This window comes from Ambystoma mexicanum, chromosome 3p (assembly GCF_040938575.1).
Source record: "Ambystoma mexicanum isolate Mex_15411 chromosome 3p, UKY_AmexF1_1, whole genome shotgun sequence".
Taxonomy (NCBI): domain Eukaryota; kingdom Metazoa; phylum Chordata; class Amphibia; order Caudata; family Ambystomatidae; genus Ambystoma; species Ambystoma mexicanum.
In genome coordinates, this window is record NC_090925.1 from 1,170,958,447 (window position 1) to 1,170,969,257 (window position 10,811).

Genomic DNA, 10,811 nt, shown 5'->3' on the forward strand with positions numbered 1-10,811 from the left:
TTGGATTTGGAGGATGCCTACTTCCACATTCCCATCCTAAAGGGGCACCGAAAATTCCTCAGATTCGTGGTCCAAGGGCGTCATTACCAGTTCAAAGCCCTTCCCTTCGGACTACGGTCGGCACCCAGGGTATTCACCAAGTGCCTCGCACCGGTGGCGGCGCAGCTGCGCCGCGAGGGGATTCACGTCTACCCCTACCTGGACGACTGGCTCATCCGCGCCAAGACGAGGGAGCTCGCCGTGGTCCACACGGCAAGGACCGTCCAACTCCTCACGGACCTGGGATTCTCCGTGAACTACGCCAAATCCCACCTGGTGCCCGCGCAAGTCGCACTGTTTCTGGGAGCGAGGCTCGACACAGTGTCCCTTCTGGCCTCCCCGTCGGAGGAGAGAACCAGGACCATCTTGGGCAAGGTGCAACGGATGTTGGTGGCCGACGCGGCCAAGGTGAGGTCCATCAAGTCCCTCCTCGGGATGATGTCTTCCTGCATCTACCTCATTCCCATGTGCAGGCTCCGGATGCGCCCGTTGCAAGAATTCCTGGATGCGCGCTGGATCCAGACGACGGGCAGCTTCGAGGAAAGGATCAAGCTCGACGAGAGTTTCCGACGAGCAATACGGTGGTGGGGCACCCGCGCGCATCTGACGGCGGGCATGGACTTCCAGACCCCAGCCCACCAGGAGACTGTGACCACGGATGCCTCCCTGGAAGGGTGGGGAGCGCACACCGAAAATCTGCACGCAAGAGGACTCTGGCTCCCGACGGAGAAGTCCCTGCATATCAACGTCCTGGAGCTCCGTGCAGTGTTTTGGGCCCTCAGGTCCTTCCTTCCGTCCCTCAAGGGCAAGGTGGTGAGGATCTTCACCGACAACACCACCACCATGTTTTACATCAGGAAACAGGGCGGAACCAGGTCCCCAGCGCTGTCCAAGGAGGCGCAGGACCTGTGGCATTGGGCCGTCGCCCAAGGGATTTTTCTGGTGCCGTTTCATCTGGCAGGGATAAAAAACACCATCGCCGACTCACTCAGCAGGGAGCTGCGCTCGTGCCACGAGTGGGAACTACGGCAGGATCTGGTGGATCGCCTCTTCCGACGGTGGGGCACACCCCAGATCGACCTTTTCGCGACGGCGACGAACACCAAGTGCCGGAGGTTCGCCAGCAGGTTTCCCCAGACGAGGAGCATGGGCGATGCTTTCTCGTTCCCCTGGGAGGGCCTGTTCCTCTACGCGTTCCCTCCCTTGCCTCTGCTAATCCGGCTCGTCAACCAGCTCAAGAGGTCACGGTGCAGGATGATCCTCGTCGCACCTGCGTGGCCGAGGCAGATATGGTTCCCGGACCTTCTGGACTTGTCAGCGTCCCCGCCGATCAAGCTGCCGGCGGACGCGGATCTACTCTCCAGGGAAGGAGGCGCCATCCTCCACCACGACCCGAAGTCGCTGAACTTGCAGGCCTGGCTCCTGCGGCGCTAGAGTTTGGAGGATGCGACATACCGGCCGATTGCAGAGAGGTTCTTGCAAAGGCCAGGGCGTCCTCGACTCTTAAATGCTACGGACACAAATGGAAGAGGTTCTCTGTCTGGTGCCACGCACAGAAGATTAACCCTCTACGGATTACGGCTCCCCAAGTACTGCCGTACCTGCTGACGCTGGCCAAAGCTGGTCTGGCACACGCGTCCATCAAGATTCATCTTGCTGCGATCTCCCGATACACCAGAACCACGGGGCGGACGTCCTTGTGGTCTCATCGTCTGGTGAAGGAGTTCATGAAGGGACTGTTCAGATCGTTCCCGCCGGTGAAGGCTCCGGCCCCGGCGTGGGAGCTCAACGTGGTGCTGACCAAGCTCATGGGACCTCCGTTCGAGCCTCTGCACTCGGCCCCGTTGAAGTTTCTATCATGGAAAACAGCTTTTCTTGTGGCCATCACCTCCGCACGACGAGTGGGAGAGATCCAGGCCCTTTCCTGCAAGGCCCCGTACTTGACTTTCCACGACACGAGGGTAGTGCTCAGGACGCACCCCTCCTTCATGCCCAAGGTACCGTCGGACTTCCATCTCAAAGAACCCTTGGTGTTACCTGTGTTCTTCCCGTCGCCTTCGTCGCCGGCTGAGAGGACTTTGCACTCGCTGGATGTAGCTAGAGCGCTGAAGTTCTACGTGGACCGCACGAAGGGTTTTCGGAAGACGTCACAACTCTTTGTGAACTTTGGACCTGTCAATCAGGGGAAGGCTCTCTCGAAGGCTTCCATCTCCAGATGGCTCTCCGGCTGTATCATGTGCTGTCACCGGTTGGCAAACCGACCGCTGCCTGGCCGTCCGAGAGCCCATTCCACCAGAGCGATCGCAGCTACCACGGCGTTCCTATCTGGTGTGCCCCTGCTGGACATATGCAGGGCTGCTACGTGGAGGTCGACGCACACCTTCACGAAATTCTACTGCGTCGACCGGGATTCCAGGGAGGAGTCCAGGGTCGGCCAAGCAGTGCTGCGCAACCTGTTCGCCTGAGGTGAGCCTGGTGAGGAGGTAAGATGCTTAATGTTGAGTTGATGTGATGCTTAATGTTGAGCCTTTGCCACCTCCCGTGGTTGTGCATGTGTGTACTGCTATGTATTCTTTATTCATGAGCATGTGAATCCATGCCAGACCCCATGCTGGAGAAGGAACAAGTTACTTACCTGTAACTGTTGTTCTCCAGCATGGGTCTGGCATGGATTCACATGCGAACCCTCCCGCCTACCCCTCTGCGGCTCTTCACTTGGTCATACTGCCACTTCACGTGCTTCCAAATCTGAAGATGGCTGCCAGAGGCGGTGCTTAGGTAGAGGGCAGTCATTGGCTGTGGTCAGTATGACGCAGAGACCAGTGATTGGTTATTACTACGAAAGACAGATCAGAAACGAAACTGATACTGGTTTTTTCTTTACCGAGGATTCCCAGCCTGACGACGGGGAATATTCATGAGCATGTGAATCCATGCCAGACCCATGCTGGAGAACAACAGTTACAGGTAAGTAACTTGTTCCTTTTGAATATACAACAGAGTGGAGAGAAATCCAGGGGAAGGGAATCCCGCTCTGGAACAAGGAACCATAGACCTTCTGGAACTTTTGTGTTGAAGTTACGTATTTTTTCTTTTTGAACATTTATACACCACTCAAGGCCAAAGACATTACCCTTTTCACCTTCAAGTTAATTTTGCTAGAATGTGAAGGCCAGAATAGTACTTTGGACACAGTACGGTTTTGCTTTGGACATTCTGACATTGACACCTCTTCGAGCAGGGGCCGAGAGGCATGTACCCACCCCCTTTCATTTTAAATAAGTATTTTACCAAAACCATGACTTACTTGTGTCTCATTCCTGGCTCCTCATATTAGTCTGTCATGACTAAATGAACAGAGGTACCACTCACCTCACTGGGAGAGGTTTCTATGAATACTGACGAGGATGGCAAATACAGAGTACAGGCTAAGTGGATTTGAACACTACACGCACAAGTCTTTGCTCTCACAATACAAGGCTTTTGCATAACTTTCTGTACTGTCCTGCCGTAGGTTAGTGATGTGCTTTGCATGTTATATTTAGTGGTTTTATATATAGAAGTTACACAACAAGGTTTGGCCCACAATAATAATTGCTTGAAAAGACAAAAGCTAAGCTTCAACATGCATATTCCAACACTAACATTTGCATTTTTTTCAACCCTGGAATGTTTTCTATCGGTTCTACTATTTCAACTGTAGTTATCCTTGCAGCATCCTGATGTGCCATTTTTGATGGGGAGAAGTTAACACTGTAAATATACCAATTTAAAATGATTACCTAAAATGTATTTCAATGTAAAAGTGTAACTTTTACCCAAACATGTCCTACTATAAATATATTTATTAGAGTTTCGTTTTTTTAGTTTATAAACTTAGTTGAAAACACCAGAGTTTGAATTAAATCTCTAAAACGTGTTTGAAAATACACCTTGTAAGGGATCCAATAGGGATCTGTTGAGGAAGAGCTCAAAACGGCTCCTTGCTATCATGCATCACTAGTAAGCTTAAGCTGCTTCTGGGGAAGTAGGAGCTTCATTGCTATATATCTAACTTCCACATCAGACTGACTCTATATTTGTGCTGTCCCTTATATAGGAGTATAGCAAATCAAAAGGTGATGGCTGGAAGATTTAGAATTAATCTCAACATCTGACACGCTCTGGGCAGCCCTCCAAACCATAAATATTTAGCATGCTAAGCCATTACAGAAAGGAGAAAAAGCATATGCAAATCAGGATGGATCCCACCCCAAAAGGGGTGAACCAGCTAAACTGCTACCTCACATCCCTTCTGCACAAGCATCTCCAGACATGCTTCAGCCTCACTGGGTGTCATCAATGAGGAGTACCCTGGGTCCTTTTGTTTTGCTTTAGTCCTTTATATATGACCCATTATGCTTCACTTGTTTTCTAGAAGTTTCCTACTGGTATCTTTCTAGACGTGTCCTACTTCTCATTTATACACAGTCCAGAACACAGTTAATGTGACTTATATGATATGATACAATATGTCATTTATATATAGATCTGTATGGTGCCAGTTGGCTGGGTGCAGCGGGGGGAGGCGGGGGGCTTCTAAGTAGCACCTGGTACTTAGTGGTGCAAAGCTAATTGGGCTCTTCTAGGCAAAACCAGAAGGTAAATTGTTTCCTGCAGTTACAATGCCAGCCTGTTTGTGTACTTTGCACTGCAATGCCTCTTAAGTTACAGCTTATATCTCTGTCGTCCTGCTCTCTCCTTCCCAATTGGTTGTGATAGCCTACATCCATACGCAGGCTGCAAAAAAAGCTGGCTACAAAAGATAGCTGTCATTTTGGGAATTTATAAAGTTTTGGAAGCTTATCACGCGCATGAGGCCTTCCATGTGAACGTCACTGCCTTCCACCCCACATCACGAACCGCCACACCCAGTTCCTGTATTTTCTGCCTACAAAGCGGGTCAGGATTTGCTGCACTCTGTGATGCCTTCCTTTTTCTGGGTGTTGCTTTAAGCCGTTCACTCTTTTTTTCAATTTTTACTGTTTGTTTTATACAGATGATGTGTCTCTCTCTGACGCTTATTCACGACACTATGGGTTTCAAACAATGCATCTCTGCAGTTCTCTGCAACAAATCCTCGTCATGTGTGCATCCTTCGCTTGGGAATCCATCATCCGGTGAGTTCCTGTGTGTTCTGGAGTAGAATTCACCCAAGGTCTCTCCGTAACCACTTTCTTTCCATGTCAGAGCTAGGACCAGTACCCAAGGCGAGCAAAGACTTTGTTAGGACCAGGAAGGAGTCTGATGTTGGTAAGAGGGCCTTCAGGTTGGGTGTGTGTTTTGGCACCTACCTTGCTACCGAGGTGAAGACCACACCTTCAGTTCCTTCTTGTGGAAACTGTTTGGATGGTACCAGTGCTTCAGATCTTGACAGCTTTGCAGCGCATTGACTGTCATGAGACCTCCAAGACACTTATATTTACATTCCAATTGTGAAAGATGACTGCAAGTACCTGAGGTTCGCAATCGGGAAAACCATTACCAATACACTTGTTTTCCCTTGGGTTGAACTCCGCCCCCAGATTTTTCAAAAAGGTGTTGTCAGTGGTTGCTGCTCACTTGAGGCTGAGGAATGTGCACTCCTGTCCCTACCTAGATTACTGGCTTATAAAGGCATATTCCCCAGGCTAGGTGATGGAAAACATTCAGACAACCTGTGATACGTTGTTTGGACTAGGACTTTTCAATAAATGTTGCCAAATCAAACCTGATTCCATCAGAGAGGATCCAGTTTATTGGGCCAGTGATGGATACCACCTGAAAAAAGTTTTTCCTAATCAGGAGAGGGTTTTGACAATTCAACAGGGGATTTGTCTATTTATGAGCCAACAGTCCTTGTTGGCATGGTGGTTCTAGAGACTTCTAGGCCTGATGGCCTCATGCATTTATCTGGTTCCTTTCACAAGGCTAATGCTAAGAATGTAGACCCTTCAAAGGGATCTTGCCAGCAGCTGGAGTCAGTTACCTGATCCTTTTAGCAAGACGATTTCAATTCTGGAGCATCACTGGGAGATTACTTTGATGGAGCAATTCAGACAACCTTCTGATTGGTTTCCCATTCCAACCACCTATGCCTCAAATCACATTTATAACAGACCCCTCAGAGTACAGTTGGAGAGCTCATTGTCTACATTTTACAACTCATGGTTTTTGGTCAGACCAATACAAAAGTGATCACATAAATGGCCTGGAACTAAGGGATTGTCTGTGCCGTAAAATCTTTCCTACCCTCCATTCAAGGGAAGGTGGTTCGGGTTTTTACTTACAATGCTCCCACCATGTTTCATATAAACAAGCAAGGCGGCATTTCCTGTCACCTATGCCTTCTGGTGGACTAAATCTTGTGTTGAGCCTTAGTGTATCACCTTTTTATGATGGTGTCCTGTCTTCAACCAAAGAGGAATGTGTTGGGAGACAATCTAAGAAGAATGGAATCTGCGCTTCATGAATGGAAACTGAAGGCTTGAGTGGCTAACATGTTTTTGCTCAGATGGCGGTTTCCAGTGGTGGATATGTTCACAACACATTTCAATACACTCTATCCACAGTATGCGCTGCAGAGATGACTGTCTTCATTTGTTAGGAGATGTTCTTCAAATAGAATGGTCTAACAAGACGCTTTATGCTTTTTCTCTGCTTCCACTGATCCACATTAGACATGGTTTGTGGATCCCTTGGACTTGGTGATTCTTCCTCAGTTGGATTTGCCTCTAACACGAGATCTTCTAACTCAGCAGAAGGCACAGGTGCTGCCTCCCTCCCCACAATTGCTACACCTAAAAGCCTGGTTCCTGAAGAATTCGATTTTGCTCATATGTGCATTTCGGAAACAAAGATTATGACAGCAGCCTGGAAAGAGTCCACAAGGAAACAGTATAAGAGTAAATGGTTGTGTTTCTGCTATTGGGTGCTTGATCAGAACATCAATTCGATTCAAGCTTCAGTGAAGGTAATTATGTCTTTCATGTCTTGCCTAGCCCATTGGAATTGAGATCGACTTGTGTAAGCATTATCTTTCAGCAATAGGTGCTTACCTAAACAAGGATTACCGAATGAGGATATTCAGAATTATTTTGAAGGTCTTCTCCATATGTATCCACCCATTCGAGAGCACCCACCTCAATGGGATTTTAACTTGCAGTTAGCTGCGCTACAACCCTTTTGAACCTATGGCTACTTGCGAAATGCATTTGCTAACCTGAAAAACCGAATTCCTGGTGGCAGTCACGTCAGAGAGAAGAGTGAAGGAGCTCCAAGCTCTTTCATACAAAGAGCCTCATCTAATTTTCCACAGGACCATGGTCGTCCTTTGAACAGTCCCTTTGTAACAGAGGTAGTTTCTCATTTCATTTGAATCAGGAAATATTTGTCAGTTTTCAATCTTAGGCCTCACTCTTCTCCAGCAGAAGTGACTTTACACAATCTGGACGTTTCAAGGGCTCTAAAGTTCTACATAGCGCATACAAGAGCATTTAGAAAATCTGGCCAGTTGTTTGTAACCTATGGTGGTCTTTCTTCGAGTAACAAAGCAGCTAAGACACATATTGTCAGGTGGGTTGTCTCTTGTATAGCTAAAGCTTATCATTTGCGTGCTCAGAGATTTCGGCCTCATTCTACCATATCCAAGGCAGGATATTTGGCCTTTATAAAGCAAGTCCATATTTCAGAAATGTATAGGGCTGCCACTTGAGCTACTCTTCATGCATTTTGAAAGCACTACTCATTGGATGCATTTCACAAACATATGGCTATTTTGGCCAGGAGGTGCTCTGCAGCCTGTTTGCTTGAGGTTCTCTAGTATATGCTGTCTCTGCCAACCTTCCATTTTTAAAGGCTTTCTAGTCTGGCCCGACGCGGTTGGGTAGAAGGGCAAGAAGGACAACCGAAATGAAAAATTACCTTCATGGTTATTCGGGTTCCCTTAGTTCTTGCTCTCCCTCCTCCACACCCACCCAACCATCCCAAGTAAAGCATATAATTTGCCACAACCTCCATGGGTGTAGGGCGTAAGAACATAATGGAACTGGGTGTGGTGGTTGGTGGCGTGGGGTGGAGGGCAGGGGCCTGTACGCGGAGTGTTGCACGGATGTTAAAGGCTTCCAAAACGTAACAAGTTCTTAAGGTGATGGCTATCTTTTGTAGGCTGCTTTTTTTCAATCCACCCGCAAATGCAGGCGCTTCCAACCAGTTTGGAAGGCGGGGAGAGCCAGGACTAATAGAACCTGATTTACCATTAAGGTAATTTTCCTTTTTGTTTTGCTGCTTTTTTATTATCATTTATTGTTACATTTGAAGATTATTCCCACTGCTGCCCACCTGAGTTCCCCTTGTTCCATCCTCATTTCCTGTGGTCTAACTGCTTTTCTTTACCCCCATAGTACATTTAGAGTAATGACCTGCTGACCTGTCCTTCTCCTTACTCTCGTACCTATGTGCCCCGCTACCTTTTTAAAAAGTGTTTTCTTCTAATATTAAAATTATGGCATACTCTGCATTCTCCTTTGAAACACCCTGACCTCTTCCTCCTGATTATTTGTAGCTTCCTTATTTCTCTTTTGTCTGTCAACGTTTGTGTTTGCAAACTTTACTCTTTCATACTTTTTTCTTCCATTTTACCAGCATATATCATACCTAATTTGTTTATTGTATGTTTTTCCAGGTCCAGATTACTCTCATCACACACGATTGTGGCGGAGTGACCAAAAAAGACATCAAACTGGCTCAGTTCATTGAAAAGGCTGCTGCTTCTGTGTAATCATCATTGTTCTACAGTTCTTTTTGTTAAATGTCCTGTGACAGTTTATGCGCTTTTTCAAATTAAGTTTGTTCATCCTGTGCGTTTGTCTGTACTAAAAGACTTTATTGCAGGCGCTCTTTACGTGCATGCCCGTTCCTGCGTCTGTTGAAAGATGGCATTTTGTGGGCTATGCAAATCAAGGAAAAGCATTGCAAAGGAATAATTTTGTGACTGAAGTGTAATCAATGAAGTGGCTGGCCAATATTAATTAACATTGCAGTGGTTTAGTGTTGTCCTGCACCAGCGCAAAAATGGTATTGCAGAAGGATTCTGGATCGCACAAGGCACTATTTACCAGGATAATAGTACTTTTCACTCATTGGCATGTTCCACCTATCATGCTTTTAGTTACTTTTTTGTTTAATGTATATTTACAGTGTGCTCACTTGACTATCTTTTTTAAAAAAAAATTCCCACAAATTAAGGATAATTTAAACTGGTCCAATTTACCACCACCATGTTCAATATCGGCTTGCGCAAATTAATTTAAAAAATGCAATATAAAAAAGAATTCTTTATATGCAACAGCCATTGCATTTTATGTAATCTGACACTACATTTCACAAATTGCACATTTGACTGTTTTGCCCAGGTGCTAGTACATTTTTAAACGACACTCGCACACAGCAACCATTGCAGAACGAAGTTTACATCAACTGACCAGTCCAAAGATGGCGTTTTGCACTGTTGGAACATTTCTCTGCATGGTGCAATGTATGTAATTGTGACAAATTACAGTACATTAAGTGCAGCTATAAAATGATTAGGGAAGTATTGCAACAACTTTTTCACAAAGTGGCCAGTGTATAAAAGTTACTTGCATCGACCAACCAGCACGAAGATGACCGTTGCACCCATCAATTGGTGCAAAGGTCATTGCCCAATTGCCGAGCCTTGTTGCACAATTTCCCAAGACCAGAGCAGTTCATGATGTAATCTGGCACCTGGAATGTGAGGAGAAGTCCTTCGTTCAAGTCCTGTGTGGATGATGGATCTCGTGTAATGCAATTCTGAATCACAAATGTGTTCCTTCACAACGTTTATCTTTGTTCTGCAAATAAAAATTGTAAAGCGTAAAATAAACCGAAAACAGAATTGCCAAAGATTCTTTTGCCATTTCTAGGAGCCTTTCAAACCACGAAAAGTGTGTATTTTTGTCAAACGTATGAACATGCTGTGGCTCAGCACTCTCTGTGTGATTAACTGTCATAGTCACTCAACATCATATGCCATGTTGTGTTTTGCAAATACAGAGAACAGGGCTGTAAATGCTTTTCTCCTCTCTGGACTGTATCAGGATATTCTGAAACCAATATGAACGTCAATTTTCCTGTTCCCACAGCATTCTGGCAAGAGAGACTTTTCCGAATGTTTTATGTGTTCCCTTTAGCAAGTACAGTAGCTTTTAGGCTTCATCCCATGTCGAAAAAGAAATGCACATTTTACATTATCTGAATGCAAGTGTGTACCTCTTATTTGTTAACATGCCTTAAACAATTGACCTGTAATCGTGTTCGTTTCAAAAGAGACCTGGCTTTTGTTTGCAGATGGTCACTTCTCGGTTGTTGAGTTAGACTTTTTTACTGCATGCTGTAGACAACTTGTGATTGACATAATGTTGTCAGTAGTCTTTTGTTCGGCTGGACATGATACCATTGACCTCAGGGTTGTTATTTATTCTGTCGTTTTTAAAGGTTGTGGTAGGTATTCCTCCTGTACCAGAGGCTCTGTGATTTTACCTGTGCCAAAAACGCCTGTCTGCTTGATCTGGTGTAGTTAACTTCTAAATAAGTATGGCATAGTCATGACCAAAACTGTTATGCTACCTTGTGTTTATCTTGATCGTATGTCTGTGAGGTGCACCCCTCTTCCCCATCTGCTTTTACCACAACCACGCCCCACTATGCAAGCTTAACCTGTTTTGTATCCCCCT

The 10,811-nt window shown here is 46.1% G+C and overlaps 1 protein-coding gene across 2 annotated transcripts in view; it reads left to right on the plus strand.

The window, feature by feature from the left end:
• Window positions 1–9,981, plus strand: part of PCBD2 (pterin-4 alpha-carbinolamine dehydratase 2) — an 820,621-nt gene extending 810,640 nt beyond the window's left edge. The window contains exons 4-5 of one of the 2 annotated variants that reach the window (XM_069652577.1): window positions 5,078–5,198; window positions 8,741–9,981. In XM_069652577.1, the coding sequence (XP_069508678.1) occupies window positions 5,078–5,198; window positions 8,741–8,814 (195 nt within the window). In that variant the 3' untranslated portion in view covers window positions 8,815–9,981. The remainder of the gene's footprint in view (window positions 1–5,077; window positions 5,199–8,740) is intronic. The other variant, XM_069652579.1, reaches the window with a different exon arrangement.
• Window positions 9,982–10,811: the final 830 nt, after the last annotated feature.